The sequence below is a fragment of the Bos indicus genome, chromosome X (genome assembly GCF_029378745.1).
Source record: "Bos indicus isolate NIAB-ARS_2022 breed Sahiwal x Tharparkar chromosome X, NIAB-ARS_B.indTharparkar_mat_pri_1.0, whole genome shotgun sequence".
Lineage (NCBI taxonomy): Eukaryota > Metazoa > Chordata > Mammalia > Artiodactyla > Bovidae > Bos > Bos indicus.
In genome coordinates, this window is record NC_091789.1 from 39,971,614 (window position 1) to 39,990,330 (window position 18,717).

General features: G+C 50.8%; 3 protein-coding genes across 3 annotated transcripts; all 3 read right to left on the reverse strand.

Annotated features, from left to right (window-relative positions):
• Positions 1-527: 527 nt before the first annotated feature.
• LOC139181124 (EKC/KEOPS complex subunit LAGE3-like) lies at positions 528-2,192 on the reverse strand. The gene is made up of 3 exons (XM_070783945.1): positions 1,768-2,192; positions 1,150-1,275; positions 528-934 (listed from the first exon to the last, which is right to left on the reverse strand). Exons 1-3 carry the CDS (start codon positions 2,106-2,108, stop codon positions 805-807), a joined length of 597 nt encoding a protein of 198 aa, XP_070640046.1. The 5' UTR covers positions 2,109-2,192; the 3' UTR covers positions 528-804.
• Positions 2,193-5,851: 3,659 nt separating this feature from the next.
• Positions 5,852-7,546, reverse strand: LOC139181490 (EKC/KEOPS complex subunit LAGE3-like). The gene is made up of 4 exons (XM_070785017.1): positions 7,453-7,546; positions 6,998-7,358; positions 6,380-6,505; positions 5,852-6,164 (listed from the first exon to the last, which is right to left on the reverse strand). Exons 1-4 carry the CDS (start codon positions 7,544-7,546, stop codon positions 6,035-6,037), a joined length of 711 nt encoding a protein of 236 aa, XP_070641118.1. The 3' UTR covers positions 5,852-6,034.
• Positions 7,547-11,084: 3,538 nt separating this feature from the next.
• On the reverse strand, positions 11,085-12,660 carry LOC139181208 (EKC/KEOPS complex subunit LAGE3-like). The gene is made up of 3 exons (XM_070784114.1): positions 12,238-12,660; positions 11,620-11,745; positions 11,085-11,404 (listed from the first exon to the last, which is right to left on the reverse strand). The coding sequence occupies exons 1-3, from the start codon at positions 12,576-12,578 to the stop codon at positions 11,275-11,277; spliced, it is 597 nt and encodes a 198-aa protein (XP_070640215.1). The 5' UTR covers positions 12,579-12,660; the 3' UTR covers positions 11,085-11,274.
• Between the last annotated feature and the right edge of the window lie 6,057 nt (positions 12,661-18,717).

Genomic DNA, 18,717 nt, shown 5'->3' on the forward strand with positions numbered 1-18,717 from the left:
CCCTGATGCTGGGGAAGACTGAAGGCAACAGGAGAAGGGGGAGACAGAGGATGAGATGGTTAGATAGCATAACCCACTCAATGGACATGAATTTGAGCAAATTCCAGGAGATAGTGGAGGACAAAGGAGACTGGTATGCTACAGTCCATGGGGGCACAAATAGTTGGCCATGAACTATAGACTGAAAAACATCATTCAGGTGTTATATGAAAAGTGAAAAGTGCACTTGCTCTGTGGAGTCCAACTCCTTGCAACCCCATGAATTGTAGCCTGCAAGCTCCCCTTTCCAGGATTTCTCCAGGTAAAAATACTGGAGTGGATTGCCATTACCTTCTCCGGAGGATATTCCCAATCCAGAGATTGAACCTGGTCTACCACACTGCAGGCAGATTCTTTACCATCTGAGCCACCAGGGAAGACGTCTGGTAATTTATCTTAACATTTAATATAACTATAAAATGAGAAAATTTTCCAAAATTAATACCGAATGACAGTATACAACTTTCTTATTCTCCCACTTCTTACATTGTCTTCAATTATGTTGTAGTCCTCGAATACCTGGATCTCAGAACCTCCCCTCCAACTGAAAGACAAATGCAGTATGAGGAAGTGCAGAAGCCAAAAATAAAGTCAGAGACAGCACAAAAGCTTAGTTTTATTTTCTGCAGTTAACAATCACCAAACAAACTATGTAGACACTGAGCCCCCAAAAGCAGCACAGACATGAGATGAAGCCCGATCAAAGTACTGCAGAAAGCAATGCCCTGGGGAACGACACCTGAAGCTACGGCACACAGGGTAGGTTTAAACCCCTCTTCTGTGCCGAGAAACGGGGGCCCCATAGTGCTGCAAGGACCGTATCACCAGGGAAAGCTGCTCCAGACAGAAACCGATGGACCTCTGGAGCAGGCCAGGGTCTTCAGCAGTCAATCGGCTAAAAGGGAGGGAAAATGAAATTCAACTTTCTGCCGAGAAGGAGGAAGAGGAGCATGTCCTCCCTCTGTTCCCGCACACCGACAAGCCCAGAGCACCACACTTTTCCTTTAGGCTTAACCCGTCCATTATGGCTCCTCCTGGGCCCAGACTGGCCTTGGCCACCACCCAGCACCCACCACCCTCTCCCCGGCCCTGGACCCCTTTAGAACTCACAGAACCATCATGCGGCCATTAACGTAGAGCTCCTTCCGAATCCGCCCTCGCAATTGAGTACGTGTAGTCAGGAAGTGGCGGGCAAGGTCCGCTTCCGCGTGTGATGAGAAAGGCACACTGAGGCTTCTGGTGGACATATGGTTAAGGCACCATCCGCATTTCTCATTTTGCCTGTACGTCAGGATCCTTGCTCCCTGAGGCCTGCCTTCTCGCACAAGGAGGCCGCCTAGAAAGTCCGGACCTTGCAGCCTATACTCTGAGTACACCCTGGATATCACTGCACAACCCTCTGGATCCCTTCAGGTTGCTTTTCCTCACTACCATCCGCACTACACATTTTGCCTGTACGACAGGCTCCCTGCTCACGGAAACATGCCTTCTACCACAAGGCCACTGCCAGACACCCTGGATATCACTGCCCGACTCTGTGGTTCCTTTCAGGTTGCTTTTCCTCAATATCTTCCACTGGCAGCCAGACCACCCCTGACCCATATCCTCCAGCCCCCCAGAGTACCCTCCTCCTACACTCTAGAACCACTTGCAACCCCCCAAACCACCCCTAGTCCACACCCGGCCCCCTCGGCTGCCTGGCCCACCATGGTTCCTGGAATAGGATACAACTGGAGGATTCGGTTACTCAGAACTGCAGCTCCAGGTGCAGCGCCTTCACCAGGCCCTGGAGCGTGTGATGGCCCCGGGATCTGCGGAATGGCGCCGGCTGCGCCACCTGACTCTCCTGCAGCGCTGGGGCTTCTGGGACCAGCCAGGACACGAGCGCCTCCATGAACTCCACGACTCACAGAGGAATCAGGGCAAGCTGGGTCTCTAGGGTCATCCTGGCCACCAGCGCCACCCGGCTCGCTGCAGCTGCCCTGTGCTGTGCCCGTTGCAAATTCCACGGCACCTGGGTCTTCATCTGCTGGCCTGCTGGCTCCTCCACTGTGCGTGTCGGACTCCATCTTGAACCCTCTCCCCCAACCTGTGGAGTGGGAAGGACTGAACCCCCCCTACAGAACCCAGGCGTGTACTGCGACCTGCAGCTCAGCATAGGCAGAGCGCCTGCGCACACTCAGCCTGGTCCTGCCCCTCGATTGGTTCCCACCGAACAGTTGTTCCCGCGATGACTGCAGGCCCTCGGGCAATGGACGCCCCCTGCTGAAATTTCATGTGTTAGTGTGCCGTGTCACCCCCTTCCGCTTGTGCGGACACACACCCATGTGGTCTGGGTGCTCTAAGTCAGCCCTGCCTAGGCCCGGAGACCTGGTAAACGGCTTAGTGGTGATGCCTCTCGGGGCATGGGGTGGGGGGTGGGGGGTGGGGGTGGCAGCTCCTCAGTCCGCATGCTCAAGCAGACACTGCCACACTCCACAGCGCACGTGACTGTTTCTGGGCCAAGCCTGCAAACCCCAAGTGAGCCCTTGTCACTGTGCACCTCCAAGTCTGTGCCGTTGCCAACCTGGCCACGCTCACAGGTGACCATCCTGCTGAGCGCAGGTCCTTGTCATCAACTTCCGGAAGGCAGTGGGGCCCCTTTGGGTCACGCCTGGTCTGTCCCTCTGGTGTCCACACATAGCTCATGTGCGGATTTGTGTGTCTTTAAGTAGGTGCAACACATGGGCATCTTCCTGTCCAAGTCTGTATGTGTGTGTGCCCGAGAAAGATAGTGCCTACGCACATGTGTGTGTACCTGTGTGTGAGAGAGCATGTGGTCAGGTGCATGCACATGGGAGTATAAGTGTGTTTGTGTACAGGGTCATGCACTTGGGTGTGTGTGTGTGTGTGTGACAGAGAGCACGTGTCAGAGGCATGCAGATTGGCATCTCTGTGTGCTTTGTTCATGCACAGGCACCTTTGCAAGGTGGTGGATGGGGAACCGGTCCTGGAGTCCTGAGACTAGGGATACAGAGTGGACTGTGCTTGGCCGCCTGAGGAGGGAAGCGAGGACTACTGTTGGACTCACTGGAGACGGCATGGGGCTGGGCCTCTTGGGGCTGTAGGCACACAGACGGCATGGAATCCAGGCTAGGGGCTTACCCATGCCCGCCAGAAGCACCGGTGCGAACAGCCTCACACAAGGGCTGCTGGAAGGACCATGGCCCCCAGGAAACCCCTAGTCGCATGGCCTCTGCTGGCACATCTCTCTCGGGCCTTCCGTCTCCAGGAACAAGGTCTTCTAGCTCTCTGGAGGGCTGTAGCTGCCAGGTGCCCTCAACTGGGAGGTGACCCTGTGTTTGCTGGCATGCTGGGTGCGAGTCTATTTCTGTGTCTGGAAGGGGTCAACAGACACAGTGCTGCTATGGGCGATGACGGGGCTCGGGCGCCACTATCTGATAGGGGGTGTGTGTCTGCTGGGGAACCACTGGTGCCACAGGAGGTGAGTGGAATAGGGCTACTGCCCAAGGAGGGGACAGGTACTTCAATCGGTCTGCTTGATCCTCACTGCCTAGCTGGATAGGCCTCCCGGTGGCCTCCAAAAAGAAGGCCAGCAGCCTTCCCCACCCACAGTTGTAGGGATTAGATTTTCCTCCATTATCACCTTTAGTTGGAGGAGTTTTGTAGGTGACCTTGATCAGACTAAGAAAGTCTGTTTGTAGTCCTAGGTTTCCAAGAGTTTTTAAGATAGTGGTTCTCGAATATTGTCAAATGCTTTTGTGGCATCTATCCAAATGAACATATGGTTTTTCTCCTGTGGTTTCTTCATTGATGAATAATGCTGGTTGAAGATATGTTAATGCATAACCAATCTTTCATTCTTGGGATAGATCTCTTTTGGTCCTAATGCTTTATATATTGCTGGATTAAATTTGCTAACATTTCATTTTTTTGCTTAATGAAGAATAAGTTCTATAGTTTTCTTTTCTTGCAATGTCTTCAACCAGTTTTGGTATTTTGGAAGGCTGGCCTCATAATTATTTGAGAACTGTTTAATCTCCTCTACTTTATGAAAGAATTTGTATGGAATTGGTGATATTTCTCCTTTATGTGTTTCATAGCATTCACTACTTAAGTCACATGGGCCTGTAGTTTTCTGTTCCAAATCTTTGATAGACCTAGGGATATCTAGGGTTTTTACTTTCTTCTTGAGTTAGTTTTGGGCATTTTGGTCATTCAAGGAATTTGTTGATTTCATCTATTTCTGCAAATTTTTTTGGCTTTCCTCTTTTTACATTTATTTATTTATTTTAATCGGAGGCTCATTACTTTAGAATATTGTTCTGGTTTTTGCCATACATTGACATGAATCAGCCATGTGTGTACATGTGTCCCACATTCTGAATCCCACTCCCACTTCCCTCCCTATCCAATTCCTCAGGGTCATCCCGGTGCACCGGCCCTGAGCTCCCTGTCTTATGCATCGAACCTGGACTGACAATCTATTTCTCTTGTGGTAATATATATGTTTCAAAGCTATTGTCTCAAATCATCCCACCCTCACCTTCTCCCAAACAGTCCAAAAGCATATTCTTTATCTCTGTGTGTCTTTTGCTTTCTTGCATATAGGGTCATCGTTACCATCTTTCTAAATTTGATATATGTGCATTATTATACCGTATTGGCATTTTTCTTTGTGACTTACTTCACCCTGTATAAAAGGCTCCAGTTTCATCCACCTCGTTAGAACTGATTCCAATGTGTTCTTTTTAATAGCCATCCAACCGTCTCATCCTCCATCGTCCCCTTATCTTCCTGCCTTCAAACGTTCCCAGCATTAGGGGCTTTGCCAATGAGCCACCTCTTCAAATCAGGTGGCCAAAGTGTTGGAGCTTTCATTTTAAAAGAAATCAGTGAAAATGCATAAATTGGAAAGAAAGAAAGAAATGTGTATTTATTTACAGACAAAATGACTGTCTACGTATGAAGTCCAGTGGGACATAGAAAAGAGCTATTACAATTAATTAGTGAGTATAGCAAGGTTTCAGGGTACACGGATACTCTTGAGAGGACTTGGACTGCAAGGAGAACAGACCAGTCAATCCTAAAGGAAATCAACCCTGAATATTCATTGGACAGACTCAAGCTGATCCTGAAGCTCCTATACTTTGGCTACCTGATGTGAAGGGCCAACTACCTGGAAGAGACCCTGATGCTGGGGAAGACTGAAGGCAACAGGAGAAGGGGGAGTCAGAGGATGAGATGATTAGATAGCAGAACCCACTCAATGGACATGAATTTGAGCGAATTCCAGGAGATAGTGGACGACAAAGGAGACTGGTATGCTACAGTCCATGGGGGCACAAATAGTTGGCCATGAATTATAGACTGAAAAACAGCATCATTCAGGTGTTATATGAAAAGTGAAAAGTGCACTTGCTCTGTGGAGTCCAACTCCTTGCAACCCCATGAATTGTAGCCTGCAAGCTCCTCTGTCCAGGATTTCTCCAGGCAAAAATACTGGAGTGGATTGCCATTACCTTCTCCAGAGGATATTCACAACCCAGAGTTTGAACCCAGTCTGCCACACTGCAGGCAGATTCTTTACCATGTGAGCCACCAGGGAAGGCCTCTGGTAATTTGTCTTAACATTTAATATAACTATAAAATGAGAGAATATTCCAATATTAATACCGAATGACAGTATACAACTTTCTTATTCTCCCACTTCTTACATTGTCTTCAATTACGGTGTAGTCCTCAAATATCTGAATCTCAGAACCTCCCCTCCAACTGAAAGACAAATGCAGTATGAGGAAGTGCAGAAGCTAAAAATAAAGTCAGAGACAGCACAAAAGCTCAGTTTTATTTTCTGCAGGTAACAATCACCAAACAACTATGTAGACACTGAGCCCCCCAAAGCAGCACAGACATAAGATGAAGCCCGATCAAAGTACTGCAGAAAGCAATGCCCTGGGGAACGACACCTGAAGCTACGGCACACAGGGTAGGTTTAAACCCCTCTTCTGTGCCGAGAAACGGGGGCCCCATAGTCCTGCAAGGACCGCATCACCAGGGAAAGCTGCTCCAGACAGAAGACGATGGAGTTCTGGAGCAGGCCAGGGTCTTCAGCAGTCAATCGGCTAAAAGGGAGGGAAAATGAAATTCAACTTTCTGCCAAGAAGGAGGAAGAGGAGCATGTCCTCCCTCTGTTCCCGCACACCGACAAGCCCAGAGCACCACACTTTTCCTTTAGGCTTAACCCGTCCATTATGGCTCCTCCTGGGCCCAGACTGGCCTTGGCCACCACCCAGCACCCACCACCCTCTCCCCGGCCCTGGACCCCTTTAGAACTCACAGAACCATCATGCGGCCATTAACGTAGAGCTCCTTCCGAATCCGCCCTCGCAATTGAGTACGTGTAGTCAGGAAGTGGCGGGCAAGGTCCGCTTCCGCGTGTGATGAGAAAGGCACACTGAGGCTTCTGGTGGACATATGGTTAAGGCACCATCCGCATTTCTCATTTTGCCTGTACGTCAGGATCCTTGCTCCCTGAGGCCTGCCTTCTCGCACAAGGAGGCCGCCTAGAAAGTCCGGACCTTGCAGCCTATACTCTGAGTACACCCTGGATATCACTGCACAACCCTCTGGATCCCTTCAGGTTGCTTTTCCTCACTACCATCTGCACCACACATTTTGCCTGTACGACAGGCTCCCTGCTCACGGAAACATGCCTTCTACCACAAGGCCACTGCCAGACACCCTGGATATCACTGCCCGACTCTGTGGTTCCTTTCAGGTTGCTTTTCCTCAATATCTTCCACTGGCAGCCAGACCACCCCTGACCCATATCCTCCAGCCCCCCAGAGTACCCTCCTCCTACACTCTAGAACCACTTGCAACCCCCCAAACCACCCCTAGTCCACACCCGGCCCCCTCGGCTGCCTGGCCCACCATGGTTCCTGGAATAGGATACAACTGGAGGATTCGGTTACTCAGAACTGCAGCTCCAGGTGCAGTGCCTTCACCAGGCCCTGGAGCGTGTGATGGCCCCGGGATCTGCGGAATGGCGCCGGCTGTGCCACCTGACTCTCCTGCAGCGCTGGGGCTTCTGGGACCAGCCAGGACACGAGCGCCTCCATGAACTCCACGACTCACGGCGTAACCAGGGCAAGCTGGGTCTCTAGGGTCATCCTGGCCACCAGCGCCACCAGGCTTGCTGCAGCTGCCCTGTGCTGTGCCCGTTGCAAATTCCACGGCACCTGGGTCTTCATCTGCTGGACTGCTGGCTCCTCCACCGTGCGCATCAGACTCCATCTTGAACCCTCTCCCCCAACCTGCGGAGCGGGAAAGACTGAACCCTCTCTACAGAACCCAAGCATGTACTGAGACCTGCAGCTCAGCATAGGCAGAGCGCCTGCGCACACTCACCCTGGTCCTGCTTCTCGATTGGTTCCCACCGAGCATTCGTTCCCATGATGACTGCAGGCTCTCGGGCAATGGACGCCCCCTGCTGAAATTTCATGCGTTAGTGTGCCGTGTCGCCCCCTTCCGCCTGTGCAGACACACACCCATGTGGTCTGGGTGCTCTAAGTCAGCCCTGCCTTGGCCCGGAGACCTGGTAAACGGCTTAGTGGTGATGCCTCAGGGGGCGTGGGGGAGGGGCGGGGGGCAGCTCCTCAGTCCGCATGCTCAAGCAGACACTGCCACACTTTGCAGCCCACGTGACTGTTTCTGGTCCAAGCCTGCAAACCCCAAGTGAGCCCTGGTCCCTGTGCACCTCCAAGTCTGTGCCGTTGCCAACCTGGCCACCCTCACAGGTGACCATCCTGCTGAGCACAGGTCCTTGCCATGAACTTCTGGAAGGCAGTGGGGCCCCCTTGTGTCACGCCTGGTCTGTCCCTCTGGTGTCCACACGAAGCTCATGTGCGAATTTGTATGTCTCTAAGTAAGTGCAACACATGGGCATCTTCCTGTCCATGTCTGTATGTGTGTGTGCCCGAGAAAGATAGTGCCTATGCACAGGTGCTAGCACATGTGTGTGTACCTGTGTGTGAGAGAGCATGTGGTCAGGTGCATGCACATGGGAGTATAAGTGTGTTTGTGTACAGGGTCATGCACTTGGGTGTGTGTGTGTGTGTGTGTGTGTGTGTGACAGAGAGCACGTGTCAGAGGCATGCAGATTGGCATCTCTGTGTGCTTTGTTCATGCACAGGTGCCTTTGCAAGGTGGTGGATGGGGAACCGGTCCTGGAGTCCTGAGACTAGGGATGCAGAGTGGACTGTGCTTGGCCGCCTGAGGAGGGAAGCGAGGACTACTGTTGGACTCACTGGAGACGGCATGGGGCTGGGCCTCTTGGGGCTGTAGGCACACAGACGGCATGGAATCCAGGCTAGGGGCTTACCCATGCCCGCCAGAAGCACCGGTGCGAACAGCCTCACACAAGGGCTGCTGGAAGGACCATGGCCCCCAGGAAACCCCTAGTCGCATGGCCTCTGCTGGCACAACTCTCACGGGCCTTCCACCTCCAGGAACAAGGTCTTCTAGCTCTCTGGAGGGCTGTAGCTGCCAGGTGCCCTCAACTGGGAGGTGACCCTGTGTCTGCTGGCATGCTGGGTGCTGGTCTATTTCTGTGTCTGGAAGGGGTCAAGTCAACAGACACAGTGCTGCTGGGGGCGATGACGGGGCTCGGGTACCACCATCTGATTGATGGTGTGCATCTGCCGGGGAACCATTGGTGCCACGGGAAGTGAGTGGATCAGGGCCACTGCCCAAGGAGGCGACAGGTACTTCAATCAGTCCACTTGATTCTCACTGCCTGGCTGGATAGGCCTCTCAGTGGCCTCCAAATCGAAGGCCAGCAGCCTTCCCCACCCACAGTTGTAGGGATTAGATTTTCCTCCATTATCACCTTTAGTTGGAGGAGTTTTGTAGGTGACCTTGATCAGATTAAGAAAGTCTGTTTGTAGTCCTAGGTTTCCAAGAGATTTTAAGATAGTGGTTCTCGAATATTGTCAAATGCTTTTGTTGCATCTATCCAAATGATCATGTGGTTTTTCTCCTGTGTTCTTCATATGATGAATAATGCTGGTTGAAGATATGTTAATGCATAACCAATCTTTCATTCTTGGGATAGATCTCTTTTGGTCTTAATGATTTATATATTGCTGGATTAAATTTGCTAACATTTCATTTTTTTGCTTAATGAAGAATAAGTTCTATAGTTTTCTTTTCTTGCAATGCCTTCATCCAGTTTTGGTATTTTGGAAGGCTGGCCTCATAATGATTTGAGAACTGTTTAATCTCCTCTACATTAGGAAAGAATTTGTATGGTTTTGGTGATGTTTCTCCCTTATGTGTTTCATAGCATTCCCTACTTAAGTCACATGGGCCTGGAGTTTTCTGTTCCAAACCCTTGATAGACCTAGGGATATCTAGGGTTTTCACTTTCTTCTTGAGTTCGTTTTGGGAATTTTGGTCATTCAAGGAATTTGTTGATTTCATCTACTTTTGCAAACTTTTTTTAGCTTTCCTCTTTTTACATTTATATATTTAATTGGAGGCTCATTAATTTACAATAGTGTTCTGGTTTTTGCCGTACATTGACATGAATCAGCCATGTGTGTACATGTGTCCCACATTCTGAATCCCACTCCCACTTCCCTCCCTATCCAATTCCTCAGGGTCATCCCGGCCCACCGGCCCTGAGTGCCCTGTCTCATGCATCGAACCTGAACTGACGATCAATTTCTCGTGTGGTAATACACATGTTTCAATGCTATTGTCTCAAATCATCCCACCCTCGCCTTCTCCCAAACAGTCCAACAGCCTGTTCTTTATCTCTGTGTCTCCTTTGCTTTCTTGCATATAGGGTCATGGTTACCATCTTTCTAAATTCGATATATATGCATTATTATACCGTATTGGCGTTTTTCTTTGTGACTTACTTCACCCTGTATAAAAGGCTCCAGTTTCATCCACCTCGTTAGAACTGATTCCAATGTGTTCTTTTTAATAGCCATCCAACCATCTCATCCTCCATCGTCCCCTTATCTTCCTGCCTTCAAACGTTCCCAGCATTAGGGGCTTTGCCAATGAGCCACCTCTTCAAATCAGGTGGCCAAAGTGTTGGAGCTTTCATTTTAAAAGAAATCAGTGAAAACGCATAAATTGGAAAGAAAGAAAGAAATGTGTATTTATTTACAGACAAAATGACTGTCTACGTATGAAGTCCAGTGGGACGTAGAAAAGAGCTATTACAATTAATTAGTGAGTATAGCAAGGTTTCAGGGTACACGGATACTCTTGAGAGGACTTGGACTGCAAGGAGAACAGACCAGTCAATCCTAAAGGAAATCAACCCTGAATATTCATTGGACGGACTCAAGCTGATCCTGAAGCTCCTATACTTTGGCTACCTGATATGAAGGGCCAACTACCTGGAAGAGACCCTGATGCTGGGGAAGACTGAAGGCAACAGGAGAAGGGGGAGACAGAGGATGAGATGGTTAGATAGCATAACCCACTCAATGGACATGAATTTGAGCAAATTCCAGGAGATAGTGGAGGACAAAGGAGACTGGTATGCTACAGTCCATGGGGGCACAAATAGTTGGCCATGAACTATAGACTGAAAAACATCATTCAGGTGTTATATGAAAAGTGAAAAGTGCACTTGCTCTGTGGAGTCCAACTCCTTGCAACCCCATGAATTGTAGCCTGCAAGCTCCCCTTTCCAGGATTTCTCCAGGTAAAAATACTGGAGTGGATTGCCATTACCTTCTCCGGAGGATATTCCCAATCCAGAGATTGAACCTGGTCTACCACACTGCAGGCAGATTCTTTACCATCTGAGCCACCAGGGAAGACGTCTGGTAATTTATCTTAACATTTAATATAACTATAAAATGAGAAAATTTTCCAAAATTAATACCGAATGACAGTATACAACTTTCTTATTCTCCCACTTCTTACATTGTCTTCAATTATGTTGTAGTCCTCGAATACCTGGATCTCAGAACCTCCCCTCCAACTGAAAGACAAATGCAGTATGAGGAAGTGCAGAAGCCAAAAATAAAGTCAGAGACAGCACAAAAGCTTAGTTTTATTTTCTGCAGTTAACAATCACCAAACAAACTATGTAGACACTGAGCCCCCAAAAGCAGCACAGACATGAGATGAAGCCCGATCAAAGTACTGCAGAAAGCAATGCCCTGGGGAACGACACCTGAAGCTACGGCACACAGGGTAGGTTTAAACCCCTCTTCTGTGCCGAGAAACGGGGGCCCCATAGTGCTGCAAGGACCGTATCACCAGGGAAAGCTGCTCCAGACAGAAACCGATGGACCTCTGGAGCAGGCCAGGGTCTTCAGCAGTCAATCGGCTAAAAGGGAGGGAAAATGAAATTCAACTTTCTGCCGAGAAGGAGGAAGAGGAGCATGTCCTCCCTCTGTTCCCGCACACCGACAAGCCCAGAGCACCACACTTTTCCTTTAGGCTTAACCCGTCCATTATGGCTCCTCCTGGGCCCAGACTGGCCTTGGCCACCACCCAGCACCCACCACCCTCTCCCCGGCCCTGGACCCCTTTAGAACTCACAGAACCATCATGCGGCCATTAACGTAGAGCTCCTTCCGAATCCGCCCTCGCAATTGAGTACGTGTAGTCAGGAAGTGGCGGGCAAGGTCCGCTTCCGCGTGTGATGAGAAAGGCACACTGAGGCTTCTGGTGGACATATGGTTAAGGCACCATCCGCATTTCTCATTTTGCCTGTACGTCAGGATCCTTGCTCCCTGAGGCCTGCCTTCTCGCACAAGGAGGCCGCCTAGAAAGTCCGGACCTTGCAGCCTATACTCTGAGTACACCCTGGATATCACTGCACAACCCTCTGGATCCCTTCAGGTTGCTTTTCCTCACTACCATCCGCACTACACATTTTGCCTGTACGACAGGCTCCCTGCTCACGGAAACATGCCTTCTACCACAAGGCCACTGCCAGACACCCTGGATATCACTGCCCGACTCTGTGGTTCCTTTCAGGTTGCTTTTCCTCAATATCTTCCACTGGCAGCCAGACCACCCCTGACCCATATCCTCCAGCCCCCCAGAGTACCCTCCTCCTACACTCTAGAACCACTTGCAACCCCCCAAACCACCCCTAGTCCACACCCGGCCCCCTCGGCTGCCTGGCCCACCATGGTTCCTGGAATAGGATACAACTGGAGGATTCGGTTACTCAGAACTGCAGCTCCAGGTGCAGCGCCTTCACCAGGCCCTGGAGCGTGTGATGGCCCCGGGATCTGCGGAATGGCGCCGGCTGCGCCACCTGACTCTCCTGCAGCGCTGGGGCTTCTGGGACCAGCCAGGACACGAGCGCCTCCATGAACTCCACGACTCACAGAGGAATCAGGGCAAGCTGGGTCTCTAGGGTCATCCTGGCCACCAGCGCCACCCGGCTCGCTGCAGCTGCCCTGTGCTGTGCCCGTTGCAAATTCCACGGCACCTGGGTCTTCATCTGCTGGCCTGCTGGCTCCTCCACTGTGCGTGTCGGACTCCATCTTGAACCCTCTCCCCCAACCTGTGGAGTGGGAAGGACTGAACCCCCCCTACAGAACCCAGGCGTGTACTGCGACCTGCAGCTCAGCATAGGCAGAGCGCCTGCGCACACTCAGCCTGGTCCTGCCCCTCGATTGGTTCCCACCGAACAGTTGTTCCCGCGATGACTGCAGGCCCTCGGGCAATGGACGCCCCCTGCTGAAATTTCATGTGTTAGTGTGCCGTGTCACCCCCTTCCGCTTGTGCGGACACACACCCATGTGGTCTGGGTGCTCTAAGTCAGCCCTGCCTAGGCCCGGAGACCTGGTAAACGGCTTAGTGGTGATGCCTCTCGGGGCATGGGGGTGGGGGGTGTGGGGTGGGGGGTGGGCAGCTCCTCAGTCCGCATGCTCAAGCAGACACTGCCACACTCCACAGCGCACGTGACTGTTTCTGGGCCAAGCCTGCAAACCCCAAGTGAGCCCTTGTCACTGTGCACCTCCAAGTCTGTGCCGTTGCCAACCTGGCCACGCTCACAGGTGACCATCCTGCTGAGCGCAGGTCCTTGTCATCAACTTCCGGAAGGCAGTGGGGCCCCTTTGGGTCACGCCTGGTCTGTCCCTCTGGTGTCCACACATAGCTCATGTGTGGATTTGTGTGTCTTTAAGTAGGTGCAACACATGGGCATCTTCCTGTCCAAGTCTGTATGTGTGTGTGCCCGAGAAAGATAGTGCCTACGCACATGTGTGTGTACCTGTGTGTGAGAGAGCATGTGGTCAGGTGCATGCACATGGGAGTATAAGTGTGTTTGTGTACAGGGTCATGCACTTGGGTGTGTGTGTGTGTGTGTGTGACAGAGAGCACGTGTCAGAGGCATGCAGATTGGCATCTCTGTGTGCTTTGTTCATGCACAGGCACCTTTGCAAGGTGGTGGATGGGGAACCGGTCCTGGAGTCCTGAGACTAGGGATACAGAGTGGACTGTGCTTGGCCGCCTGAGGAGGGAAGCGAGGACTACTGTTGGACTCACTGGAGACGGCATGGGGCTGGGCCTCTTGGGGCTGTAGGCACACAGACGGCATGGAATCCAGGCTAGGGGCTTACCCATGCCCGCCAGAAGCACCGGTGCGAACAGCCTCACACAAGGGCTGCTGGAAGGACCATGGCCCCCAGGAAACCCCTAGTCGCATGGCCTCTGCTGGCACATCTCTCTCGGGCCTTCCGTCTCCAGGAACAAGGTCTTCTAGCTCTCTGGAGGGCTGTAGCTGCCAGGTGCCCTCAACTGGGAGGTGACCCTGTGTTTGCTGGCATGCTGGGTGCGAGTCTATTTCTGTGTCTGGAAGGGGTCAACAGACACAGTGCTGCTATGGGCGATGACGGGGCTCGGGCGCCACTATCTGATAGGGGGTGTGTGTCTGCTGGGGAACCACTGGTGCCACAGGAGGTGAGTGGAATAGGGCTACTGCCCAAGGAGGGGACAGGTACTTCAATCGGTCTGCTTGATCCTCACTGCCTAGCTGGATAGGCCTCTCGGTGGCCTCCAAAACGAAGGCCAGCAGCCTTCCCCACCCACAGTTGTAGGGATTAGATTTTCCTCCATTATCACCTTTAGTTGGAGGAGTTTTGTAGGTGACCTTGATCAGACTAAGAAAGTCTGTTTGTAGTCCTAGGTTTCCAAGAGTTTTTAAGATAGTGGTTCTCGAATATTGTCAAATGCTTTTGTGGCATCTATCCAAATGAACATATGGTTTTTCTCCTGTGGTTTCTTCATTGATGAATAATGCTGGTTGAAGATATGTTAATGCATAACCAATCTTTCATTCTTGGGATAGATCTCTTTTGGTCCTAATGCTTTATATATTGCTGGATTAAATTTGCTAACATTTCATTTTTTTGCTTAATGAAGAATAAGTTCTATAGTTTTCTTTTCTTGCAATGTCTTCAACCAGTTTTGGTATTTTGGAAGGCTGGCCTCATAATTATTTGAGAACTGTTTAATCTCCTCTACTTTATGAAAGAATTTGTATGGAATTGGTGATATTTCTCCTTTATGTGTTTCATAGCATTCACTACTTAAGTCACATGGGCCTGTAGTTTTCTGTTCCAAATCTTTGATAGACCTAGGGATATCTAGGGTTTTTACTTTCTTCTTGAGTTAGTTTTGGGCATTTTGGTCATTCAAGGAATTTGTTGATTTCATCTATTTCTGCAAATTTTTTTGGCTTTCCTCTTTTTACATTTATTTATTTATTTTAATCGGAGGCTCATTACTTTAGAATATTGTTCTGGTTTTTGCCATACATTGACATGAATCAGCCATGTGTGTACATGTGTCCCACATTCTGAATCCCACTCCCACTTCCCTCCCTATCCAATTCCTCAGGGTCATCCCGGTGCACCGGCCCTGAGCTCCCTGTCTTATGCATCGAACCTGGACTGACAATCTATTTCTCTTGTGGTAATATATATGTTTCAAAGCTATTGTCTCAAATCATCCCACCCTCACCTTCTCCCAAACAGTCCAAAAGCATATTCTTTATCTCTGTGTGTCTTTTGCTTTCTTGCATATAGGGTCATCGTTACCATCTTTCTAAATTCGATATATGTGCATTATTATACCGTACTGGCATTTTTCTTTGTGACTTACTTCACCCTGTATAAAAGGCTCCAGTTTCATCCACCTCGTTAGAACTGATTCCAATGTGTTCTTTTTAATAGCCATCCAACCGTCTCATCCTCCATCGTCCCCTTATCTTCCTGCCTTCAAACGTTCCCAGCATTAGGGGCTTTGCCAATGAGCCACCTCTTCAAATCAGGTGGCCAAAGTGTTGGAGCTTTCATTTTAAAAGAAATCAGTGAAAACGCATAAATTGGAAAGAAAGAAAGAAATGTGTATTTATTTACAGACAAAATGACTGTCTACGTATGAAGTCCAGTGGGACATAGAAAAGAGCTATTACAATTAATTAGTGAGTATAGCAAGGTTTCAGGGTACACGGATACTCTTGAGAGGACTTGGACTGCAAGGAGAACAGACCAGTCAATCCTAAAGGAAATCAACCCTGAATATTCATTGGACAGACTCAAGCTGATCCTGAAGCTCCTATACTTTGGCTACCTGATGTGAAGGGCCAACTACCTGGAAGAGACCCTGATGCTGGGGAAGACTGAAGGCAACAGGAGAAGGGGGAGTCAGAGGATGAGATGATTAGATAGCAGAACCCACTCAATGGACATGAATTTGAGCGAATTCCAGGAGATAGTGGACGACAAAGGAGACTGGTATGCTACAGTCCATGGGGGCACAAATAGTTGGCCATGAATTATAGACTGAAAAACAGCATCATTCAGGTGTTATATGAAAAGTGAAAAGTGCACTTGCTCTGTGGAGTCCAACTCCTTGCAACCCCATGAATTGTAGCCTGCAAGCTCCTCTGTCCAGGATTTCTCCAGGCAAAAATACTGGAGTGGATTGCCATTACCTTCTCCAGAGGATATTCACAACCCAGAGTTTGAACCCAGTCTGCCACACTGCAGGCAGATTCTTTACCATGTGAGCCACCAGGGAAGGCCTCTGGTAATTTGTCTTAACATTTAATATAACTATAAAATGAGAGAATATTCCAATATTAATACCGAATGACAGTATACAACTTTCTTATTCTCCCACTTCTTACATTGTCTTCAATTACGGTGTAGTCCTCAAATATCTGAATCTCAGAACCTCCCCTCCAACTGAAAGACAAATGCAGTATGAGGAAGTGCAGAAGCTAAAAATAAAGTCAGAGACAGCACAAAAGCTCAGTTTTATTTTCTGCAGGTAACAATCACCAAACAACTATGTAGACACTGAGCCCCCCAAAGCAGCACAGACATAAGATGAAGCCCGATCAAAGTACTGCAGAAAGCAATGCCCTGGGGAACGACACCTGAAGCTACGGCACACAGGGTAGGTTTAAACCCCTCTTCTGTGCCGAGAAACGGGGGCCCCATAGTCCTGCAAGGACCGCATCACCAGGGAAAGCTGCTCCAGACAGAAGACAATGGAGTTCTGGAGCAGGCCAGGGTCTTCAGCAGTCAATCGGCTAAAAGGGAGGGAAAATGAAATTCAACTTTCTGCCGAGAAGGAGGAAGAGGAGCATGTCCTCCCTCTGTTCCCGCACACCGACAAGCCCAGAGCACCACACTTTTCCTTTAGGCTTAACCCGTCCATTATGGCTCCTCCTGGGCCCAGACTGGCCTTGGCCACCACCCAGCACCCACCACCCTCTCCCCGGCCCTGGACCCCTTTAGAACTCACAGAACCATCATGCGGCCATTAACGTAGAGCTCCTTCCGAATCCGCCCTCGCAATTGAGTACGTGTAGTCAGGAAGTGGCGGGCAAGGTCCGCTTCCGCGTGTGATGAGAAAGGCACACTGAGGCTTCTGGTGGACATATGGTTAAGGCACCATCCGCATTTCTCATTTTGCCTGTACGTCAGGATCCCTGCCCACTGAGACCCGCCTTCTCCCACAAGGAGGCCGCCTAGAAAGTCCGGACCTCTCAGCCTATACCCTGAGTACACCCTGGATTTTACCGCACTACCCTCTGGGACCCTTCAGGTTGGTTTTCCTCACCACCATCCACACTATTCATTTTGCCTGTACGACAGGCTCCCTGCTCACAGAAACACGCATTCCACCACAAGGCCACCGGCAGACACCCTGGATATCACCTCCCGACTCTCTGGTTCCCTTCAGATTGCTTTTCCTCACTATCTTCCCCTCACAGCCAGACCAACCCTGACCCATATCCTCCAGCCCCCCAGAGTACCCTCCTCCTACACTTTCGCGCCACTTGCAACCCCCCCAAACCACCCCTAGCTCACATCCTGGCCCCCGCGGCCGCCTGGCCCGCTGGGGTTCCTGGAATAGGATACAACTGGACGGCTCGATTACTCAGAACTGCGGCTCCAGGTGGAGTATCTCCACCAGGCCCTGGAGGGTGTGATGGCCCCGGGATCTGCGGAATGGCACCAGCTGCACCACCTGACTCTCCTGCAGCGCTGGGGCCTCTGGGACCAGCCAGGTCACCAGCGCCTCCATGAACTCCATGGCTGACGGCATCACCAGGGCCAGCTGGGTCGCCAGGGTCATCCTGGCCACCAGCACCACCCGGCTTGCTGCAGGTACCACGTGCTGTGCCCACTGCAAATTCCACGGCACCTGGGTCTTCATCGGCTGCCCTGCTGGCTCCTCCACCGTGTGCGTCGGACTCCATCTTGAACCCTCTCCCGCTCCCTCCACAGCCGGAAAGACTGAACCCTCCCTACAGAACCCAGGCTTGTGCTGTGACCGGCAGCTCAGCATAGGCAGAGCGCCTGCGCACACTCACCCTGGTCCTGCCTCTCGATTGGTTCCTACCGAACAGTTGTTCCCGCGATGACTGCAGGCTCTCGGGCAATGGACGCCCCCTGCTAAAACTTCATGTGTTAGTGTGCCGTGTCGCCCCCTTCCGCCTGTGCGGACACTCACCCATGTGGTCTGGGTGCTCTAAGTCAGCCCTGCCTTGGCCCGGAGACCTGGTAAACGGCTTAGTGGTGATGCCTCTGGGGGTTTGTGTGTGTGTGTGTTGGGGGGGGGGGCAGCTCCTCAGTGCTCATGCTCAAGCAGACACTGCCACTCTCCGCAGCCATGCTCACAGGTGACTATCTTGCTGAGCGCAGGTCGTTGTCATCAACTTCTGGGAGATAGTCGATCCCCCACTATGTCAGGCCTGGTCCGTCCCTCTGTTGTCCCACACATAGCTCACATGTCTGTTTATGTGTCTCCAGGCAGGTATAGCATTTGTCCATCTGCCTGTGCATGTCTGTGTGTGTGTGTGCTCGAGAAAGATAGAGAGTGCCTGTGCACGGGTGCTAGCATATGTGTGTGTACCTGTGTGTGAGAGAGCATGTGGTCAGGTGCATGCATATGAGAGTGTAAGTGTGTTTGTGCACAGGGTCATGCACTTCGGCGTGTGTGTGTGTATGTGTGAAAGAGAGCACGTTTCAGAGGCATGCACACAGGCATCTTTATGTGCTTTGTTCATGTGCAGATGCCTTTGCATGGCAGTGTACGGGAAACCGGTCCTGGAGTCCTGAGACTAGGGATGCGGAGTGGGCTGTTCTTGGCCGCCTGGGA